This window comes from Cetorhinus maximus, chromosome 5 (assembly GCF_964194155.1).
Source record: "Cetorhinus maximus chromosome 5, sCetMax3.hap1.1, whole genome shotgun sequence".
NCBI classification, from domain to species: Eukaryota; Metazoa; Chordata; class Chondrichthyes; order Lamniformes; family Cetorhinidae; genus Cetorhinus; species Cetorhinus maximus.
In genome coordinates, this window is record NC_135883.1 from 143,791,011 (window position 1) to 143,815,396 (window position 24,386).

The 24,386-nt window shown below is 46.0% G+C and overlaps 1 protein-coding gene across 2 annotated transcripts in view; it reads right to left on the bottom strand.

The window, feature by feature from the left end:
* Positions 1 to 14,790: 14,790 nt before the first annotated feature.
* traf3ip2a (TRAF3 interacting protein 2a) overlaps positions 14,791 to 24,386 on the bottom strand; it is a 92,194-nt gene continuing 82,598 nt past the window's right edge. For both annotated transcript variants that reach the window (XM_078542593.1, XM_078542592.1), the window contains exons 8-9: positions 23,254 to 23,328; positions 14,791 to 15,440 (exon numbers count right to left, since the gene is read on the bottom strand). In XM_078542593.1, the coding sequence (XP_078398719.1) occupies positions 15,294 to 15,440; positions 23,254 to 23,328 (222 nt within the window). In that variant the 3' untranslated portion in view covers positions 14,791 to 15,293. The remainder of the gene's footprint in view (positions 15,441 to 23,253; positions 23,329 to 24,386) is intronic.

A 24,386-nucleotide genomic window follows, 5' to 3' on the forward strand; every position in this document is an offset into this window, starting at 1 on the left:
GTCATGCGCTGACGTCACGCGAGCGTCCCGATGTCAGCACGCGGCATCGCAATGTTTTGGTTGGCGGGCGCACTATGCAGCGTGACGTGCGCCCACCATTAATTAAAGGCCTTGTTAAGGCCATTAAGTCACCAATTGTTGATGATTTTGAGGAGCCCGTGCGAACCTTGGCTCGGCGCACGGGCCCAACGGGCAGGCGGGTAAGTGATTTTTTAACAAACCTCGTCCAGTGGCGGGATGAGGTTTGATTTCGGATTTTAAAAAGTTTAATAAAGTTTTTGTGTACTTTATTAACATGTCCCATCTCGTGTGACATTTTCACATGAGGGGAACATGTTAATGATTTTTTTATGTTTCTAGTTTTGAACTTTCACCACCACCTTTCAGCGATCTCCCTGAGGCACCACCTAGCCTCAGGGAGATGTGCGTATTCTCGCAGTTGGGGAAATCCCCCCCCACCCCCCGCACAGGAAGCGCATAGCGCTTCTCGTTGGGTGACACGCTGGACGGGCCTTAATTGGCCCGCCCACATAAAATGGCGGCGGGGCCTGTTTCAGCGGCGGCGATCGGCTGTCTGCCTGCCACCGAGTCGGTCGGGCCCGCCTGCCCATCAAGGGCAAAATTCAACCCCCTGAGTCACCATGAATGGGCAGTGATAAATGAGTCCTCTGCTGCAAGGATACCTGTAGCTAGCAAACATCAGAGGCTGGCACTGCCAGTAGTGTTGATGGTCAGCTGTGCCCTCATGTTTTCTCCCTCTTTCCGGCCATTCTGTAATGCTATGTGAGGACAGTCTGGAGCGCTCACGGGCATCTCATGTGCCAGGCATGATACAGGGGTCACAGTCTTGCACCATTTGGCCACAACCTCCACAGTTATTGTCCCAGGTATTGAGTGTTGTCAGGTATTTTTGCTACTCAAATAACTATTGCTGTGCCTGAAATACAAATTAATATCAGAAGCCTTTGTAAAAGCTTTCAACTTTGGTGTCCTTACATGCATCCACTCACCTTAGACTTTATCCATCATCCCTTGCAAGTATGTGCAATTTCTCCACTCCCAAATCTTTTGCTTCCGAGCTCCCAGGGTTAAGCTGGAAACTTTGCCCACATTATGTAGATGGAAGTTGGCCATGTGAAATCAGGTCTATTTAGCTTAGCAAATTATTGATCAAAGGCGATGGGGTAGTGGTATTATCACTGGACCAGAAACCCAGGGTAATGTCCTGGGGATCAGGGTTTGAATCGTGCCACAGAAGATGGTGGAGTTTGAATTCAATCTGGAATTAGGAGTCTAATGATGACCATGAAACCGTTGATTGTTGTAAAAACCCATCTGGTTCACAAATGCCATTTTGTGAGCATAACCGTATCAGCCATGATCTTACTGAATGGCGGAGCAGGCTCAAGGGGCCAAATGGGATGTCCCAATTCTTGTGAGTACCACCAAATGGTGAATTTGGCCACTATTGCATTTTCGTGCCAATTTTTGGATATGTGCATAGAATGGTACAGCACTAAAGGCTGCCATTCAGCCCATTAAGTCAGAACAAAATAAATGAATTAATGGCACAAATAGAGATTAGTGGCTATGATCTTATAGCCGCTAAGGAAACATACTTACATGGAAGAGTGAAAAAATGGAAGAGAGAGAGGCCAAAGTCAAAAAGGCCCCTTAGAGAATGAGGCTGGGGAAATAATAATGGGGAACCAGGAAATGGCAAAGGGGTTGAATAAATACTTTGCATCAGTCTTCACGGTAGAAGACACCAATTGCATCCCAAAAATACTAAATAATCATGGGGCAAAAGGGGGAGGAGGAGGAAATAAATACAATAACTATCACACAGAAAAAGTACTAGGGAAACTAATGGGGCTAAAGGCCGATAAGTCACCCGGACCTGATGAGTTGCATCCTAGAATATTAAAAGAAATAGCTGCAGAGATAGTGGTAGTGATCTTCTAAGCATCTTTAAATTCTGGAAAAGTCCCAGAGGATTGGAAAACTGCCAATGTAACACCCTTATTCAAAAAGGGAGGGAGACAAAAAACAGGTAACTATAGGCCAGTTAGCTTAACATCTGTCATTGGGAAAATGTTAGAAGCCTATTATAAAGGATGTAATAGCAGAGCATTTAGAAATGCATAATATAATCAGGCAAAGACAGTATGGCTTCATGAAGGGGAAATCATGCCCTGACAAATTTATTAGAATTCTTTGAGGAGGTAACAAGTAGGATACATAAAGGGGAACCAGTGGATGTAATATATTTGGATTTCGAAAAGGCGTTCGATAAGGTACCATACATAAGGCTACTTAATAAAATAAGTGCCCATGGTTTTGGGGGTAGTATATTAGCATGGATAGAGGACTGGCTAACTAGTAGAAGACAGAGAGTTGGGATAAGGGAGACATTTTCAGGATGGCAACCTGTAACTAGTGGAGTGCCACAGGGATCAGTGTTGGGGCCACAATTATTTGCAATATATATCAATGACTTGGATAAGGAAAATGAATGCACTATTGCCAAGTTTGTGGATGACACAAAAGAAGGTGGGAAGGTAAGTGGTGAGGATGACACAAAGAGTCTACAGAGGGATATAGACAGGTTAAGTGAATGGGCAAAAACGTGGCAGATGGAATATAATGTGGGAAAGTGTGAGGTTACGCACTTTGGCAGGAAGAATAGAGGAGCTGAATATTATTTAAATGGAGATAGACTGAAGAAAGCTGCAGCACAGAGGGATTTGGGGGCCCTCGTGTATGAATCCCAAAAAGCTAAGATACAAGTTCAGCAGGTAATAGGTAAGGCAAGTATAAAAATAGGGAAGTCTTGCTAAAACTATAAAAGGCACTTGTTAGGCCACATCTAGAATGCTGTGAACAGTTTTGGTCCTCATATCTAAGGAAAGATATACTGGCATTGGAGACAGTCCAGAGAAGGTTCACTAGGCTGATCCTGGGTATCGAGGGATTTTCTTATGAGACGAGGTTGAGTAGGTTGGGCCTGTACTCATTGGAGTTTAGAAAAATGAGAGGTGACCTTATTGAAACATATAAGATTCTTAATGGGCTGGACAGGGTAGATGCTGAGAGTTTGTTTCCCCTTGTGGGAGAATCTAGGACTAGAGGGCATAATCTCAGAGTAAGGGGGCACCCATTTAAGACAGAGATGAGGAGGAATTTCTTCTCTCAGAGGGTAGTGAATCTATGGAATTCTTTACCGCAGAGGGCTGTAGAGGCTGGGTCGTTGACTATATTCAAGGCTGAGATAGACAGATTTTTAATCAGTAAGAGAATCAAGGGGCATGGAGAAAAGGCAGGAAAGTGGAATTGAGGATTATCAGATCAGCCATGATATCATTGAATGACAGAGCAGACTCGATGGGCCGAATGGCCTACTTCTGCTCTTACGTCTTATGGTCTTTAGTGTTGAATTTATATCCATCACCCCCTCAGCCAATGCATTCCAAGTTCTAACCTCTCACTGCACAAAAGTCTTTTTCTTTACGTTGCCCTGGTTCTTTGGGCCATGCAAGAAGTAAGCATGGCAGATTTGTGTTTGTCCGAGAAAAATCTGTGGTCAGCTTTGTGGTAATAATTCAAGACAGTTTCTGGTCATATCCCATCTGATGATGAGAGTTCACTTGGGGGTGAAAGTTACTGAGAAAGAATGATAAGAACATTTGAAGGCAAGTGCCAGCTTAAAGATAAATGGTTGCATAAGGGGGCAACCATTGAGTTAGCTTCTAAAAACTAATATTTTTAAGGAAAATTAAAACCTTAGAAGTATTAAAACCCCACCATCAACATCCTAGGGTTTACCATTGACCAGAAACTGAGCTGGACCAGATATATAAATACTGTGGCTACACGAGCAGGTCAAAGGCTAGGAATTCTGCGACAAGTAACTCACCTTCTGACTCCCCAAAGCCTGTCCATCATCCACAAGGCACAAGTCAGGACTGTGATGGAATACTCCCCACTTGCCTGAATGAGTGCAGCTCCAACAACACTCAAGAAGCTTGACACCGTCCAGGACAAAGCAGCCTGCATGATTGGCACCCCATCCACAAACATTCACTCCCTCCACCACCGACGCACAGTAGCAGCAGTGTGTACCATCTACAAGATGCACTGCAGGAACTCAGCAAGGCTCCTTCGACAGCACCTTCCAAACCCACGACAGGAAGGACAAGGCCAGCAGGTAGATGGGAAAACCGCCACTTGGAAGTTCCCCTTCAAGTCACTCACCATCCTGACTTGGAAATATATTGCCGTTCCTTTACTGTGGCTGGGTCAAAATCCTGCAACACCCTTCCTAACAGCACTGTGGGTGTACCTATACCACACGGACTGCAGCGATTCAAGAAGGCAGCTCACCACCATCTTCTCAAAGGCAATTGGGGATGAGCAATAAATGTTGGCCTGGCCAGTGATGCACACACCCCTTGAAAGAATAAAAACCCTTCTAAACCCAGTAGCTAGTACAATAAATGCAGAGGCAGGAAACAGATACTGTAAGCTGTTAATTATGGAGTAACACAGTGGGCTGGATTTTGTGCTGATCGGGCGGGAGTGTGCCCGACCCAATCGGGCGTGAAATCACATGAGATGACTGTGGGCAAGCTCAGCCAATACCCTATCCCAGAGGATCATCATACCAGGTTATCTGGGAAAGCCAACACTCTATCCTGGAGATAAAAGCAAAATACTGTGGATGCTGGAAATTTGAAATTAAAAACAGAAAATGCTGGGAAAATATAGCAGGTCTGACAGCTTCTGTGGAGAGAGAAACAGAGTTAACGTTTTGAGTCTGTATGATGGGAGCTCTATCCTGGACTCTGTTATACAATATGGAGAGACTCCACCTCAGCATTTTTTGTCACAGCTTGAGAAATGTCTACGTATTTGTATATTTTTTTATGTAGAAGGGACAAAGTTGAAATATTGAACATCAAAAAAAATTAGACAATAAACAAAAACTTTTGACATCATAAATTTTCAAAGAAGCTCAGTGATCAAAGTCAGTCTCATCTGGCTTAAAGTCAAAGCTAAGTTCTAACCTAGCAGTGACCCTATAGTCCTCAGAGGTAATAAATCAATAGGCATCAAACAAATCACACACAGCCCTATCACAGATAAAATATTTGCACAATAAGAATTCTGTGGGCCAAACACAGGGCTAACCAAACTGAGGATTGGTATGGAAACCATTGTAATCTGTTGAATTCAATGGTTGTTTTAACAGGATGTTGAACTATCCGACATTTCTCGGTTCACTACAGTTATAGTTAATTGCACAAACCTTTCCTCACACAATAGCTTCACCTGTAGGACTTCTTACAAAGTTTTCTTTGTGACTAGGGTCAGTGACGGAGAATGGACTGCTGTTTAATTTGTGCTTGTCACCACGGAGGGAAAGATTTCCTCCATTTTGTTTTGTGCATTAGCAAGATCATGAACACAGCTGGAAGGTTTTCTTGTTGTCGTCTGGCGAAACCATAAACCCCTTTGTTTACAGTGCTGTTAACAAATTGCACTCAGAAGAAATCTCCCCACTAATCGTTGGCACTAAGCACTCTCAGGCTGAGCAAAGCACAGCCAGTTTTAGAGTAGAACTCCCTCTCCTTTGCCCCAGCAAAGTACCATAATCTCAGCATCAGCTGAATATCAAACCTGTCAAACATCATAAGAGCCTAAGATCATAATTTACTGCACTAGTCAGGCTGCTCTGTCTGAAATTGCCCCTTTGTGTTGAATCATCAGTAATTGTATTGATTTATGGGTAGTTTTGTGCCCATTTTTGAATCTGGCAGCAAAGAGCAAGCTTTTATCCAATGAGATTTAGCTGAATATAAACACAGGTGCTCGGGCTGAAATGATATTGTTCTAATCGAGCGGGTCACCCAGTCCCATTTAGATTTATTTTAGATTGCATTTTCCCATTCCTTTTAAGGCTCCACTCCTACACGAGTCTCGATGCAACGGCTGGGGTTTCCTGCCCCTGCCCAGCACGGGCGTAATGGCGGGCAGGAGGGAAAAGTATCGCTGGAGCCAAAAAGTCAGCTTCCTGTCGGCGGGGGAAACAGGCTGCGATCGTCCGCTCCAGCCTTCAATGGCGGCTCGTCTTTCCCGCCCAGCCCTGTCGGGAAGGCCATTTGAATACATTAGGATATCACGACTTCTCGTTACCAAGGCGGCTCATGTCCCGACGCGGGATCAAAAGGCCACAACGGCGTCAAATTAGACCAACATGCATCATGGCCGGTGATAAGTGAGGTGCACCTGGCAAACCGCACTTCACTCGTGACTTCATGGTAAGTTCGCCCACCTTGCATTGGGCTGTGCCCGTGCCTCTGCAGACCCCGTGCCAGTCTTCAGCACATCAACCTCAGGGGGGCCATCACAGGCAAGGCTCCATGCACCAGAGCAGCAGGGAGATCGAGGGGTGGGGGGGGGTGGGGTGCGTTCTAATATGCTACATGTCAAAGGTTTGACTAGGTGGGGGAGACAAGGCAAAGGCAAGGGAAGGGGTTGGAGGGTAAAGGCTTGACTGGGGCAGGGGGGCAAGATTGGGGAAAGCTGAATACGGAAACATGACTGAGGGGGAATACCGGGGGCATCTAGTGGCCAGTTAGTAAAGAGAGTCAAGGGCAGCAGTCCCAAGCATGCTCCAGGCAGAATGGCAATACAGCTGACTAAAGCAATGATTTGAGCTTGAAAAGGCTGTCCTTGTCCCAGTCCAAGGAGGGGGAGGGCAAGTCAGCCTGCTGTCAGTAGTACCAGCATGTGGCGTGGAGGGCGTGGTCAGCACCTCACACGGCGGTCCGAGGGGTTCCTGACATAGCACTCTCCACTGATGACACCGTCACAGTCAGGGGAGGCTTCCGCAGCCTGTAGATTGGGAAGGGGCAGCACTCGGTCTCGTGGGGGTGTCCCTGTATGTCACAGTACACCAGGCCTCAACATGGCGAGGGGTATGGTCTACATGGGGCACAGGAACATCCACTTCAGGTGACTCAGTTGGTAACACAGGGATATCAATCACTATGACAATGGGACCCAGAATTACAGGGGCGGGGCTGAGAGTAATCGGACGGACGGAAACCTGAACCTTATGCTCCTCCAGGACGATGGGAGGAATTTCCAAGGCCACACAGGGAGGGTCGAAGCTGGTCTGATAATAAAACCTGAGGACCACCATCTTGGAACCTGAAGCAGCGGAAAATTAAACTAAAGACACTGCTGGGGAGGGCTGTTAGGGGCCTCTGGGAGGAGCGCCTCACAGCAGTGGGGGGCCGATTAAAGGGGCACCCATCTGAAATCTGCCCCTGGCTGACTCCTTGAGGAGAAGGGGCAGCTGGAGTGAGATCAAGGTGCCCTGACCCTGTCTCGCATCGCCACTGATAGATGCTAGCAATGCCTACAGTGGTGGAGTGCAGCGCCTGCGCAGTTCAGGACCGAAGCCCTGGACCAAAGTCTCCATGACAGCCGATATCCGACCAGTGTTGATCTCGGTGCTGGCATGTCCGTGTTATTACCTCAGACTGAACATGGAGGGACTCCTCCATCATACGTTGCAATCTGTGGAATGCATCTGACAACCGTGCCTGATATTCTAGTGACTGTCACTGCAGCTCCAACACCTGCATTAAGACTGAGTCCACAGGCTTGTCGTCTGACTGGGAATCAGCAGAACCCTGGCCTCCAGCAGTCGCCCGAGAGCCGCTAGCCTCAGATGTCCATGCCTCCACCTGCTCTGGACCAGAATCTTTGCTGTGCTCACCAGATTGTGACTCCGAGTCTGCTCTAAGTCCCACCGAGGTGTGTGCCTCTGTGCTGGTGGAGGGAGTGGGTGAACGCTGTGAGAGGTCTTCCATTGTTGTGTCCTCAGGATCCTCATCCGAGGAGTTAAGGGGGCTGGAGAGGAGGGGCTGGCTCTCGGTATCCCTGTGCCGTCTGGTGGAGGTGGCTATGAAAGAGATTAGAGATCATTAGTGCGTGGCAGCAAAGTACAAAACATCACATTGCACTCACAGTCTTGCTGTCAGAAGGATCTGCTGGCGCAGGGGTCCTGACTTTGGTCTCACCATCGCCACAAGACTGTTTCCGGCCAGGTGTACTGCTCGGTCCTCATACTGGGTGAGGGCTCTGATCTCTGGGCATGTCCCCACTGAGGTCCAGGACCTCTCCCTTTTGTTATGGGTGAGCTTGGCCTGCATAAAGACAGGTGGCGAAAGAGTGAGCAGGAAGCATGTCAAGACAGATGATAAGGATGTCTGCTTTGTGTGTGTGCTGAGTGGAGCTGAGTGCACTGTATGAGGACGCAGTCTGCACAGGATGTGAGCGCAGATGCAGATGTCAGGGTGTGTGTAAGAGAGTGAGTGGTGATGTCCTGTGTGCTGGTACTGAATGAGTTCCATGTGGAGTATCATCCTGCGAATGTCTGAGGGGCTTATGAGAATGTGAGGTGAGAATGATGAGAAGGATGACTTACCCTGGCTGTACGGATGAGGTCATTTATCCATTTGCAGCACTGGATCCCTGTTCTCCTCTGGGCAAAGTTGGCGCTCACTGCCACAGACACCTCCCAGATCGGGTTGGTGACCTTGGCGGACCTCCTCTGGCCATCACGAGGGTAGAGAAGGTCACAGCGGTCCTCAATGGCATCCAGAAGGTGACCCAGCGACGTGTCACTAAGCTTGGGGGCTGCATGCTTCTTTGGTTTGGGAGCCACCTCTCAGCTGGAGTGGCCCTGGACTGCAGACATTGGGAAAGCTGTGCATGGGTGTGGTTTAAATATGGCACCCGGAGCGAGGTTCTGCTGAGATCATGATGGGGTGGGTGAATCAGGGGTCGCCCACCAGCAATACGACGTGTTTCTAGCTGGTGCATATTTAAAGAGGCGAGATGCAGACAATTGGGAGCGAAAACTCGCCATTGCAGCTAACAGGGAGAATGCTGCTTTTCCCGCCCACCACGGAACTTAGTCCGCGGAGGGGAAAGTCCCGCCCAGTCACTGAGTTGAGCCAGAGATTGGCTGTTAAGCCTTTGCCACGCGTTTATCTTAGGTTCCGACAATAAATCCCTTCCTTCCCTCCCAATGGAAAGTGATGGAAGGAAAGACATTGATGGAACAGCTGAAGACAGTTGAGTGATAGCGAATTTGCTGCTGCTTTTACATCTCCCACTCATTGTCATCACCATTCAATTCAATGGAAATAAAATTGGGAAAAGGAAACAATTCACTAATAGCGGTTTCACACTATTGTGCTAATCTACCTCCATGACTTTTCCTCATTACTTATAACTTGGCCGTACTAAAAGTCAATCGGCAAGAGCGCTGTTGTGACCTTGTTGCGCTAGATCCAGAGTCACTGTGACAACGGGCTGGAGTCTACCTCAGGAGGCAGGAACCCGGAGTCGGGGCTGTTTCTAGGTCCCAAATTCACCCCCATGGAGAAACAGTCACTCTTTGGGAATTTGACAAAGGTGCCCCCTTACTTGGCATGGAGGTAAGCTCCTTGACCAATTAAGGGTGGCAGATGGGCTCTGGAGGCTGCAGGACCAATCAGAGGCCTTCCAGCATGAGTGGAACAGCAGGATGCCATGGGGGGGTAAGTAAGGGTGGGATCTTCTTTTTGCATTGAGGGCCGTGTGGCGGAATCGGATCTGTGCGGCTCTTCTGCTCAGAGGCGGAGCGGCTAGCCACATACGCTCATGCGGCGGCCAGCCAAGTAGATACGCAGAGGCGAGGGCCCCAGCCAATCATGCGGTGGAGATGGGCAGGAAGTTGCTGGACCCGCTGTTACCTCAAGGGGTCAAAAGTTCGGTGCCATATTTGAACAGCACCTGAACAGGCACCCACTTCGTACCATACAGCAGCATCTGGTGGAGATTGTGACGAGTTTATAATCCCTGGGTCTGCTGGCACCTACACAGTGACATTTTGTGAACAGGTCAAGAGATCTTGCAGGGGCCTCATTCTGGCTGGAATCTGGATGCAATGAGGGTGTCACGGGCCTGCCTGGTGCGTCACTCCTTCATCCTTGCCCTGCCTTTGGTGACCCTAGACCCACTTCCCTCACCCCCAAACACACTTGATCGCTCAGCAGCCCCCAGCACACTGTAACTTCCCCCCCGCCACCCCTTACCCTTGACCTGCCATCGCCATCCTCGACCCCTCTCTCTTTCATCCGTGACCTGCCCTCTGTTACCCTCGACTCTCAGGGCCTCACTATTGACCTTCCCTCCATAACCCATAATCACGCTTGACCTACTGTCTGTAGATATTGGCCTTCCCTGTGTAGCCCAGCTTCCTCCCTCTGTCCCCTGAGCTTTTCTAGCTCTGCCACCTCCCTCCCTCCCTCCCTCAGTCAGGCATGCCCATAGATCCAAAGAAATCATATCGGACTCGAAAATTTAACTCTGTTTCTCTCTCCAGAGATGCTGCCAGACCTGCTGAGATTTTCTAGCATTTTCTGTTTTTATCTTAATGAACCTAATTGGCCGCCCGCCACATGGGGATGGCTAGTCATAAGAACATTCCGCCCAGTATTTCCGGGCCCTGTTTGTCTCCGTTCCCAACTTCAATGGGGCCTGAAAATTCAGCCCAATGTGTGTGAAGTCCAAGCAGTTTCAGCTTTTGGACTCCTACAAATTATAGAAGGTTATAGAAGAGATTATTCATTCACAGAGGTACATAGTATTCAACAAATATATTCCAAGGCATGATTCTAATTAATATCTAAAATTAACATATCTCATTAAAACCAAATTCTACAGACCGAAGGCCGTTTGACCAATGATTGGCAGAGGCCTTGGACGCAAAGACTATTGTGACTGTTTCACGTGTCTTGAGGTTTTGGGCTTTAGAACTTCCTGATGTCAACAGGTGTTATGACGTTTTTTTAAATAATTCTTGGCTTTTTATAAGATGGGGAACTCCCTTCTTCCCCAGTCCAGTGGTTCAAAAATGTACAAAATAAGTCCCAAGGTTGCCAATACAGTTAAAAAAAAAGACACTGAAACTATTTTCACCTCAGCTGGTGACAGGGTTTGTCAGGGTGCTAAACAAGTCTGTTGATTCACTGATGCTGCAGATTTCATGGAGCATTTTATTGCTCAATCTCGTGTGGCTGTACGCCAATAGTCCCTCTAAGAAGTTAGCCCTTAGAGCCTTTAGTGATCAGCAAGCCAGGTATTGCACCATGAGCTGCTGCTCTTCATCAGGTACAACACCCTAGAGGATTTGGATGGGGCTGCCTCCAAGAGATCAGTAGCTAAATGGGTGAAGTGGTCCTTTGCCATGGAAGTGAGTAGTTCCCAGACTGTTTTAAGTTAGTTGCTCTCTGAAGCGGTACCATTGGTCTCAGTGTGGGAGAATCTAGAATCTAGAACTAGGGGTCACTGTTTAAAAATAAGGGGTTGCCCTTTTAAGACAGATGAGGAGAAAACAATTCCCTCAGAGGGTTGTGAGACTTGGGAATTCTCTTCCTCAAAAGGTGGTTGAGGCAGTCTTTGAGTATGAGTTAGGCAGAGGTAGATAGGTTCTTGATAAGCAAGGGAATGAAAGGTTATCGGGGGTAGACAGGAATGTGGAGTTGAGGGTATATGATCTTATTGAATGGCGGAGCAGGTTTGTGGGGCTGAGTGGCCTACTCCTGCTCTTAATTCATATGTTCGTCTGTGTCTTCAGGGTGTGTGCATGGGGCATGGGTAGGGGGGGAAAGATTATCAAGCTTCTTGTTTTGCTCCTGCTGTGATGCACATTTATTATGGACGCTGGATGAGGAGAGGGAGGTTTGAGCTCATCTGTGAATGTCAAGTGACCTGGTGGCACTCATTTCCTAGTTTTACCCATCAGCACTCATCCAAGAGGGTCTGGTAGACTTCCAGAGTTCACAGAGCTGTTCCCTACTATAACCACCATCTTCAAATTGAGATAATAGGTTGACTCAAGTGCCTGAGCAGATCTGATTCACGGTTTAAATGTTGGCAAGATTCAAATAGGCTTCTTCAATAAATTCTGTTGAGTTTTAAACTGCACTCATGTGTTGCAGCATATTGAAGTGAATACCTATACCATTGGTGGGGAAGTTTTATTGCAAAATTATCAGGCAAGGAACCTTCTTACATGGGTAAGTGTCACAATGGTGGAATCATGTGCATGACTTATGGTCAACAAATATTCTACGGAAATCACGATTCTGAGTTACCAGACCCTTCTAAATTCCAGTCTTCTACACAAGAGAAGAACCCCAGCACACACCCCGGGCGCATTTTGTGTGGATTGAGACGGAGTCTATTCTGAGCTACATCTTGTCATGGAAGCACCATCAGACAACCCTTACATTGAATTGAATTTGCAATAACATCCTTCAGGTAGAAGGGAAAACTTTATTCTACACTATTGTTTGTGTCATTAAAAAGAGGCTTTTGTTTGAAGATGTGTGCCTTCCTTAAGCTCACTTAAGGATGTGAGTGCTACACATGTGCTACAGTATCTTGAATCTCGTACAAATGGTGGGAAAATAAGAAACAATATGCATAAAATTTCACTATTATTGATGTGCAGCCAAGCCTCATAGCATTATGAATCTGATTATTGCCCTTTTGATGTTAGGCATGGTTAGTTTATATTTTACATGAATGCATCTTAATCTTAAAAATCTTGAAAATAAATATAAATAAACCCAGTCTATCAAACAATGCTGTGAAACAGGAGGGAACATGGAATTAGTTAAAGGTCAGAAATGCAAAAGGTCACTGTGGTAAACTAACCCTTTGGTTTGTTGTTAAAATAGTTGCCAAATCTGCGTGAACCACTGCGCCACAAACCAGGAACATTTTCATTTTTTTTCCCGAGAAAATATTCTGTAATTTTGTTGGGGGGAGGTGGTGGGGTGCAGTGGGGCTGATCTTTAATATAAGGTAATCAATTTGTACAATTAAGGGAGACAGATACAGTGTCTCAAAGCCAGTAACCTGGGACCAAGGCCACGCCGGATTTCAGACCTTGCCAGATTTCAGGTTGGGCGGCTCGGGGCATGAGTGGTTCGGTTCAAGCTGACTCAGGTGGGGTCAAGGGTCGCTTGGAGCATGACAATAGACTGGTGTGCAAGGGGCAAAGGGGATAACTAGTGAGGCACCACAACATGCCAATACAGCGTCTCGCCAAATTGTCTGGGTAAGTTTTTTATTTACATTTTACCCAATTAAAATTGACACATGGTATTCTAAAAAAAAAATCCTGTTTTCGGATAACTCTGGTTTTTGGACAGCCAGATTTGATACACTGCACTGTAAGAGGTTGTACAGCAAATAAACCTCCACCAGTAACTGTAACATGCCTCACAACAGTACAACGCTGTGGTGACTAGACGTTTCTGACTATGTCTTCAGTTTTTGCTGTGCAGGAGCTGTCTCCCCTTTAAAAACACAGGCATCATAAAACTTTGTTTACCGTCATTTGGAGAGGGAAGAGTCAGAAGATCATGTCATGCATGTGATTTGCATCATTACGGCAGTTGTAAACAAATTTTCTAAGTTTGCTAACTGCTTGTCCATGAGAACAGTGTCCCTTCAACCACTAAGCGTGTCAGCCTGTTAACATGGTTGATGCACTGCCATGGTTGTGTTTTAGTCAGAGATTGCCGGCATCAGGAATGGAATATTCCCATTTGTATCTCGTGCAAGAACCATCCATCCAAAACTCTTAGAAAACACAAAAGCACATTTCAAGATAAAGTCTGTTAATTCTATTTCTATTTTTTAATATTCTCCTACCTTCCTACCGACATCCCGCCCACCCCCATCCCCCAGCATCTCCCCCTACCCGGCCCACTTTCTGAAGTTTGCCAGGAGCACACAAGTTTACCTGGTATTGGAGAATTAGTGGAAAACTGCTCTCATCGCTCAATAATTGATTCTAGTAAATAACTGACAATCTATATCAATTACCATAAATGAAGGGACCAAGTGTAATATATCCAAGTTCGCTGACAATACAAAGCTAGGCAGGATATGGACACAAAGAGACTGCGAAGGAATATAGCCAGGTTCAGTGAGTGAGCAAGGAGGTGTTGGATGGAATATGATATGGGGAAATGATCTACTTTGGCAGCAAGAATAGAAGTAGAACTTTCATTGAACAATGGGAGACTTGTAAATGTCAGCATGCAGAGAGATTTAGGTATCCTTGTATATGAATCAGCAAATTAGCATTCAGATACATCAGGTGTTAGCCTTTATTGCAAGGGAGTTGGAGTATAGGTGTAAGGAAGTCTTGCTGCAATTATATAGGGCTTTGGTGAGAGTGTACCTGGAGTATCGTGTAGTTTTAGTTTCCTTACCTCAGTAAGTTCCTTTGGGTAAGGATAGGATTGGAGCCCAGCTTTGGCATTCTTCATAGTTGAAAACCTTCTGACTCAGGATATTGGATGGAGGAAAGAAAACCAGTGAGTTGCACTCTATTGCTAAAAGCAAAACAGCGCAGTTGTTACCAATTTTAAACTTGTTGATGGTGGCTAAACAGAGAAGGTCATCAACTTCCTGAGCGTTTGACTTCCTCTCGGGCTGGTGGCAGTGAGATTCTCCTGGTGCTTGTGGCAAATCTGAAAAGAGACAGAATAGGAGGAAGTGGCAAACCCCAGGCTGGAGTTCTTTTTGCTGCAGTGAATCTACCACCAAGAGCTGGAAAGCAAGTTGAGTCAGCTCTCAACATTATTTCAGACACAATCCAGGAGGAATGCTATTTTTAAAAAAAAATCACTTGACAGAAGCTTTCTGAAGGCCATTGGCCAATTTATTATCAATTTATTATCAATTTTTCCAAGGAGTACATTAGGGACATGTGCTTGGTATTAATCAAGTATTGTACAGTGGGATTGGTATACAGTATTGCATAAAACTCACAAACTCCCTTTTGAGAAATTTGGATGTAGCGCTGTCTGGATAACTCTCAAAAGGTTAAAATGTTGGTGCAATCATACTGCGTTAAACTTAGAAGCGCCTTTTTAAAAATATACATGGGTCATGTGTAACCTCAGTGTTGGAGACTCAGATGTCGAGAACCCTTCAGTAGGTTAAAAGTCAGTTAACAACTGAGTTACCACCATTACATACTAAGGGAGAAATCATTGACTGTAGCACAGGGCCAGCTTGGCAAGACTTGGATAAACTACAATAACTTCCGCACAGTCCCCTTTTATCAAAGTGTTGCTACTGAGGCAGGAATGATGGCCACAAATTAATTTAAAAGAAGAAAGAGGATAATCAAGGCCAAGGGCTTAAAGTGGGACTGAATGAATGGTGGGTAATGGCCCAACTGGTGGAGCAATATATTCCTCTTCCCTCAGCAATCGGAGGAGGATTCGCTTCTGATCTCTCGGCCAATTGTAAACGTTTGTGTTCTGCAGCCAGCTGGGTATGTGAGCCTGCAATGAAAGGGAAAGCTTTACACAATGTACAAGGTACAATATAGACTGATGGAAAACAAGAGAGTGAAGTACAGCATTCAATCATTTTTTAACAAAGAGCATTTAATTGAAGAGGAGAAAATGTGGGGTACAGAGGAGAGGAGAGGGTTTCCCAAAGTTAGCTCATTGTAGCAAAATTGTAGTTGCATCTTTGGAATGGCATTTGTGATCGCACCACAAAGTAATGAACAGAGGAAATGTTTCTCCGCCGTTGTCTGTTTTATTTTTACTTCAATGACCTCTATTGTTTCTTTAGTTGAGGTTTGTATTTTTCAGCTGTGTTATAACGGAAAGTTTTTGATGATGTTAAATTGGCTATCAACTGACAGAAAAAGGTCATTTTACCGAGAATATGTTATCAAAGTGCCTAGATGGAACATGCTTATAATATTTAATTGGCATTTTTTGTTTAGTATTGTGTTAATAGCAATAAAGCCTCTTCTTCCTTATGAGTATCCTTGGCTGGAATTTTACTCAGTGGCAGAAGCCTCAACTCCCCGGCTGAAAAGCCAGGGGTGGTCTCATTTCCGCTAGGCCGGGTCCACCCTGCAGCCAATTTACAGCTGTCAGGCCAGCGATTGGCTCGAGACGGGACTTCTGCAACCACCTGGAAGGAATCCCCACCTCCAAGGGCTGGCAGCTCCCTAGAGCCAGCAGCACCAGTAGGAACAATGATCATTACTGGGACTGCAGGACTACCTTGGCGGGGAAGGGCGGGGTGAGCTCTGTTGATCACAGGGTGCCCTAACAGGAAGGACTCCCCCCACCCCCGAAGCTGGCAAAAAAGGCCCCTTCGCCACATGGTGTTGACACCTCTCGCCATGGGTAAAATCTCAGTGAAGGTGGGGGGAGGCCCACAGGTGATCAGGCTGTCTGATGCCTCTCCTGCTGCCATCCTACTGAGGGTAAAATCCCAATGGAGGTGGCAGCCAATAGGCACAGTGCTGCTGACATGGCGCCCAATTTTACAACCCTGCTCCAGGGTGGTTGGCCGGGGAGGTGGGCGAGGGCGGGGGGGGAGCGTGGTGGGGAGCTGGTGGGGGCCTATAAAATTCTGGTCATTTTTCCTCACTGAGGTTAACTGAGAGAACTGCTTTGTGAACACCCTGGGCAGCTATGGCCTCAGAATGAGAGCCCTTCTCCCTCTCCTCCCCACTCCCCCAGCAGCTTGTCCTGCTTTGCTCATTCTCCAAGCCAGTCTATATTCCAAGCGGACAGCCTAATAATGCAATGATGTCTGGAAATCACTGGTTTGTGCCAAAGCCTTGAAGTCAGGATAAAGTCTTCCAGCGCCTGCCACATTCTGTGGACCTTTGCAACTTCAAGCAACCAGAGAAGGCACCAAACACTTGTAAAATTATAGCAACAGCCAGAAGCAATCAATTAGCAACATACCTGTAAACAGTTGATGATGCATTTAAATATTGCTATTGGGATATCCTTCCTGCTGCTGAACATGTGTTCAGCTGTGTGAAGCTAGGAGATTAGCTGGAAGATTGTGAGCTCCAAACTTTCAGCATTGTCATCAAACTAGTGTTGCATGCTGACTGATATCACGATCTGCCTGTACTGTGTATTTCTGGCTAACGTTTGTGTGTAAGAACTAACGCCTGTACCAATTAGGGTGGCTGGTGATTTGCCCCATTGACCATGCCTTGGTTGGTAGCCCATTCATCTCTTAGTCAGAAAGTTCTTTTTTAAATTTATTCATTTATGGGATGTGGGCTTCGCTGGCTGCCCCATCCTTAGTTGCCCTTGAGAAGGTGGTGGTGAACTGCCTTCTTGAACCGCTGCAGTCCGTGTAGTGTAGGCACCCACAGTGCTGTTAGGGCGGGAGTTCCAGGATTTTGACCCAGCAACAGTGAAGGAACGGCGATATATTTCCAAATCAGGATGATGAGTGGCTTACAGGGGAACTTCTAAGTGGCGGTGTTCCCATGTGCCTACTGCTCTTGTCCTTCTAGATGGTAGCAGTCATGGATTTGGAAGGTGCTGCCTAAGGTGAGTTTCTTCAGCGTATCTTGTAGATGGTACACACTGCTGCTACTGTGCATTGGTGGTGGAGGGAGCGAATGTTTGTGGATGTGCTGCCAATCAAGCAGGCTGCTTTGTCCTGGACAGTGTCAAGCTTCTTGAGTGTTGTTGGAGCTGCACTCATCCAGGCAAGTGGGGAGTATTCCATGACACTTCTGACTTGTGCCTTGTAGATGGTAGACAGGCTCTGGGGAGTCAGGAGGTCAATTACTCACCCCAATTCCTAGCCTCTGACCTGCTCTTGTAGCCACAGTATTGATATGTCAAGTCCAGTTTAGTTTCTGGTCAGTGGTAACCCCCAGGATGTTGATAATGCAGGATTCAGTGTTGGTAATGCCATTGAATGTCAAGGGGCGATGGTTAGATTCTCCCTTATTGGAGATGGTCATTACCTGGCACTTGTGTGATGCGAATGTTACTTGCCACTTGTCAGCCCAAGCCTGGATATTGTCCGGGTCTCGGCTGCATTTGGACATGGACTGCTTCAGTATCTGAGGAGTCACGAATGGTGCTGAACATTGTGCAATCTTCAGCGAACATCCCCACTTCTGACCTTGTGGTGGAAAGAAGGTCATTGATGAAGCAGCTGAAGATGTTTGGGCTGAGGACACTACCCTGTGGGTTCAAGTCCCACTCAGCACTTCAGTGCAACAAAATAGCCTGACAATCCAGTATAGTACTGAGACAGTGCTGCCCTGTTGGAGGCACCATCTTTCAGATGAGTTGTCCGCTCAGGTGAATGTCAAAGATCCCACGGCATTTTTTTGAAAGAGGAGGGGAGTTATCCCGAGTGTTCTGGCGAATATTTACATCTCAGTCAACATAACAAAACAGATTATCTGATCACTACCACGCTGCTATTTGTGGGAGCTTGCTGTGTGCAATCAGCTGTGATGTTTTCTACCTTACAAAAGGGGCTACACTTCAATAAATACTTCACTGGCTGTAAAGCAATTTGGGAAATCTGGTGGTAGTGAAAGGCACTATATAAATGCAACAGTCTTCAGCCAGAAGTGCCGAGTGGATGATCCATCTCGGCCTCCTCCGGAGGTCCCCAGCATCACAGATGCCAATCTTCAGCCAATTCGATTCACTCCACGTGATATCAAGAAACGGCTGAAGGCACTGGATACTGCAAAGGTTATGGGCGCTGACAATATTCCGACAATAGTACTGAAGACTTGGGCCCCAGAACTTGTTGCACGCCTAGCCAAGCTGTTCCAGTACAGCTACAACACTGGCATCTACCTGGCTATGTGGAAAATTGCCCAGGTATGTCCTGTACACAAAAAGCAGGACAACTCCAACTGGCCAATTACCACCCCATCAGTCTACTCTCCATCATCAGCAAAGTAATGGGAAGGGTCGTCGATAGTGCTACCAAGCAGCACTTACTCAGCAATAACCTGCTCACGGACAATCAGTTTGGGTTCTGCCAGGGCCACTCAACTCCTGACCTCATTTCAGCTTTGGTCCAAACATGGGCAAAAGAGCTGAACTCAAGGGGTGAGGTGAGAGTGACTGCCCTTGACATCAAGGCAGCATTTGACCGAGTGTGGTATCAAGGAGCCCTAGCAAAACTGGAGTCAATGGGAAACCGCTCCACTGGTTGGAGTCATGTCTAGCATAAAGGAAGATGGTTGTGGTTGTTGGAAGTCAGTCACCTCAGCTCCAGAACATCACTGCAGGAGTTCCTCAGGGTAGTGTCCTCGGCCTAACCACCTTCAGCTGCTTCATCAATGACCTTCCTTCCATCATAAGGTCAGACGTGGGGACGTTCGCTGATGATTGCACAATGTTCAGCACCATTCGCAACTCCTCAGATACTGAAGCAGTCCATGTCCAAATGCAGCAAGACCTGGACAATATCCAGGCTTGGGCTCATAAATGGCAACATTCGTGCCGCACAAGTGCCAGGTAATGACCATATCCAACAAGGGAGAATCTAACCATCGCCCCTTGACATTGCCATTGCTGAACCTCCCCCATTATCAACATCCTGGGGGTTACTATTGGCCAGAAACTTATCTAGCTTTCCCTTAAAACACCTCAACTAGTCCACGTGAGAGCAAGTTCCATGTTCAAAAGACTCTCTGGGTGACTAGCCATATAAATACTGTGGCTAAAATAGGAGGTCAGCAGCTGCATATTCTGTGGCAAGTAACTCACCTCCTGACTCCCCAAAGCCTGTCCACCATCTACAAGGCACAAGTTAGGAGTGTCATGGAATACCCTCCATTTGCAGCTCCAACAACACTCGAGAAGCTGGAAACCCTCCAGGACAAAACAGCCCACTTGATCGACACCTCAACCACCACGTTCAATATCCACTCCCCCCACCATCTGCACATAGTGGCAGCAGTGTGCACCATCTACAAGATGAACTGCATCAACTCATGAAGGCTCCTTCGACAGCACCTTCTAAACTTGTCACCTCTAGCACCTAGAAGGACAAGGGCAGCAGATGCATGGGAACACCACCACCCGGAAGTTCCCCTCCAAGTCACTCACCATCCTGACTTGGAATTACACTGTCGCTGGGTAAAACTCCTGGAACTCCCTCCCTAACAGCACTGTGGGTGTACCTACACCACATGGACCGTAGCGGTTCAAGAAGGCAGCTCACCACCACCTTCTCCAGGGTAATTAAGGATAGGCAATAAATGCTGGTCTAGCCAGTGATGCCCGCATCCCATGAACGAATAAATTTTAAACAAAGACTTTTAACTATGTGAGCATTGTGGATGCCATTTTGGAGCTCTAACAGCACTCACAGCACCCAAAAGACATGCACTAATGAGCCCAATTTTTCCACCTTGTATTTATATAACACCTTTAAATGCCTCCACTCTTTAAAGCCTCCACTCTTAAGTGTTATCACTACTGTTTTGTTGACAAAATCTTCTTCACCCAGGGAGTCTTTTGAATATAGAACCTGCTATCACATGGACTAGTTGAGGTGTTTAAGGGGAAGCTAGATAAGCACTAAGGGAGAAAGGGTTAGAAGGACACTCTGATAGGCTTAGAATAAGAGGTGTGCGAGGAAGTTTGTGTGGAGCAAGAACACCAATATTGACCAGTTGGACCAAATGACTTGAAAATTCCACATAAACAGTACAGCCAAGTCATTGATGTATATTGTAAACTTTTGAGGCCCCAACACTGATCCCTGTGGCACTCCACTAGTAACAGCTTGCCAAGCCAAAAATGACCCATTTATTCCTACTCTCGGCTTCCTGTTAGCTAACCAATCCTCTATCCATGCTAATATATTACCCCCTACACAATGAGCCTCTTATTTTGTTTAGTAACCTTTGTTGAATGCTTTTTGGAAATCCAAGTAGACTACCTCCACAGGTTCCCCTTTATCCACCTTGCTTGTTACTTCCTCGAAGAACTTTAATGAATTGCCAAACACAATTTCCCTTTCACAAAACCATGTTGACTCTGCCTGATTGTATTACGATTTTCCAAATATCCTGCTGTTACCTCCTCAATAATGGATTCTAGTAATCACACTAAGGTGACACAGGAGGGCACAGTTTCAGGGGTGTTACGATCAAGTTCTGATTGGTGTCTGAAAGTGTTGTTTTTTTTTAAAGAGAGTGAATAGCAGCTGGAAAACTTCAGCATGAAGAATAGTTCAGCTTATTCAATTGTGAAGCAGCTATGTGCTTTTCTGGAAGATAATCAAGTTAGCATTCTGGAAGGCTAAGATCAAATGAGGTCAAAATCTATCTTGTGATCTTGTAATACATGTTTGAGACATGTTCTTAAAATGTTAATCACAGAAGAAAATCAAGAATAAATCAGAGAATAGGTGCAGCACAGAAGGAAGCCATTTGGCCCTTTGAGCTCATGCTGGCTCTCTATAACTGCAATTTAGTAAGTTCCAACTCCCCAACCCTTTCCCTATAGCCTAGCATTTTTCTCCCTCCAGGTGTTTATCCAGTTCTCTGTTGTAAACCATGGTTGAATCTGCCTTCACCATCCTGTCAGGCACTGCATTCCGGGTCGTAACCACTCGCTACATAAATAAGCTTTCCTCATATGAACTTTGGTTCTTTTGCAATTACTTTAAATCTATGTCCTCTGGTTCTCGACCCTGCCACCAATGGGAACAGTTTCTCTCTAGCTAGTCCACCTAGACCCCTCATGATTTTGAACATCTCTACCAAATCTCCTCTCAACCTTCTCTTCTCCAAGAAGAGCAATCTCAGCTTCTCCAATCTATCCGCATAACTGAAGCAAGTCTTCCATAGATACAGTCTCGTAAATCCTTTCCGCAACTTTTCCAAAGCTTTCATATCCTTTCTAAAATGCAATGCCCGGAACTGGGCACAATACTCCAGTTGAGGCCGAACCAGGGTTTTAAAATGTCCACTGTAGCTTTCTTGCTTTTGTACTCTACGCCTCTACTTATAAAGCCCGGGCTCCTGTCTGACTTTCTCAACATACCCTGTCACCTTCAATGATTTGTGCACATGTACCCTCCAGATCTCTCTGTTCCTTTTTAGAATTGTAACCTTTATGTTGTATTGTCTCTTCTTGCTCTTCCTTCCAAAATGTACCACTTCACACTTTTCCTAAATGTAATCTGCCAAGTATCTGCCCAATGCACCAACCTGTCTGTGTCCTCTTGAAGTCTATCACTATCCTCCTATTTTTCTTCTTGAGTTCTCTGCCCGAAGACAGGTCCTTTGAAATTATTCATCAAACCATTGGCAAAGTGCCTTGACTTTTTTACTATGGGTAGTGCAGAGAGGCGGGCCCCGAGTCTATCCCAGCTGGAATAGGGATTGATCCCCATGCTGTTAGCATTAATCTGATCCACGTGCTAGATGTCTAACCGCACCCCCCCTCCCCTCCCCCCACTCCCAACAGGTCACTGTACTTCCAAGTTATGTGACACCTACGCATTTTAAAACTGTTCCCGGCACAGCCAAGTCTAGGTCATTAATATATATCAAGAAAAGCAGTGGTCCTAGTACCGTCCCTTGGGAACCCCACAGTATACCATCCTCCAGTCTGAAAAACAACTGTTCGGCACTACTCTGCTTCCTGTCACTTAGCTAACTTTGTATCCATGCTGCAACTTTCCCTTTTATTCCACTGCATTCAAATTTGCCAGCAAAACTTTTATACGGCACTTTATCAAACACCTTCTAAAAGCCAATTTACACACATCGACTGCAGTTAATCAACCCTCTCTGTTACCTCATTAAAAAAATTCAATCAACCTAGTTAAACATGATTTGCCCTCAACAGCCTGTGCTGGTTTTCATTGATTAATCCACAATTGCCCAAATGATTGTTAATTTTGTCCTGGATTGTCATTTCTAGAAGCTTCCACAGCGCTGAGGCCTGTAGGTGCTGGGCCTGTCCTTACTTTTAGTGGTTATTTTTAGGTTCAATTTGTGTGTTCCTAGAAATGCTGACTTGGTGATGATAACACAGGCTGCTTTTTCATATTTCAATGTGCGCTTGATGTTGAAGAATTTACCAATTAGGCTCAGGAAGAGCTGGTTTCTTATGTTATCAGGTTTAATTAAGGCTAAAATTAATCAAATTCTGCGAAAGGAACACTTCCTCTTCTGGTCAAATAGGTCCCCCTGGTTATGAGTGGACAAAGGACTTTGCATCTAAAGTTGTGCACTGGAATTTTTAAATTTACAGACAACAATCCCCACCCTGTGCAGGAACTTGTAGAGTGGCGAGAATATCTGGCTTTACTTGCCTTGGTAGCATTTGCGAAAAGTACAGGTATGAACCTAAAGTTCATGCTTGCCTGTTGGATAAATTCAATCTGCATCTGAAAGAAGAAAAACACGGTAACTCCTCTGCTCCCAAAAAAATCCAGCAAACATTTCAGTGCGGTGTGCCATGGACCGGCGCGACAGGTTTTAAGGTTATCCTCAGCTGACATTAAGATGTAGAACTTCTTCCAGGTGGCAAAGAACCCAGGAAATGAAGAAAAGAAAATCTGGTGGCAGCAGCATCATGCTTCTGATGAAAGCAAAAATGATAAAAGCAAAAAACTGCGGATGCTGGAAATCCAAAACAAAAGCAAAAATACCTGGAAAAACTCAGCAGGTCTGACAGCATCTGTGGAGAGGAGCACAGTTAACGTTTTGAGTCCGTATGACTCTCCACCAGGACATCATGCTTCTAACTGGATTTGACTGAGAATGCACTGCTCGGGGAGGTCTCGCTTTGCAAAGACCATTGTCACAGAGTTAGGGTGTCTTTTTCAAAGCTGGCTGACAGTCCAACTTCAACAAGGGCACCGCTGTCAGTAGCCGTTTAAGGCCAATGCCATTCTTATTTACAATGCCATGGAAATATGGAAGGCTGCCACTTAGAACATAGATCAAACTGCGCACAGACACACAAAGCTACCCATTATTCTCTACATCGAGCAATTTTTCATTTTCCTTATGGACACCTGCACCATCACAGCCGTTTTACCAAGTGGTGAGATTCCTCTAACTCCAAGACTGGTCGCACGGCGGATTCCTAGGATCAAGATTATCCGCTGCAGCCATGCCTTATGATACCTGTGTACTTTTGTGGAATTACAGCTAAGCAGCACCTTAATGGGACCTAGTACTCTGCTAATTATCACATGCCGTGCTGTGGACATGTTGAAGGCATGACAGGAATTTGGGAGCTTCCTGCAATATAATCCAGCTGCAGCAACAACTACCATCTATATAACTTCTTTAATGTAAAATGTCCCAAGGCACTTCACAGGGGCATGATCAAACAAAATTTGGCACGGAACTACATAAAGGGATATCAGGATAGGTGGAGGTAAATTTGAAGGAATGTCTTAATGCAGGAGAAAGAGTTAGAGATGGAGAGGATTAT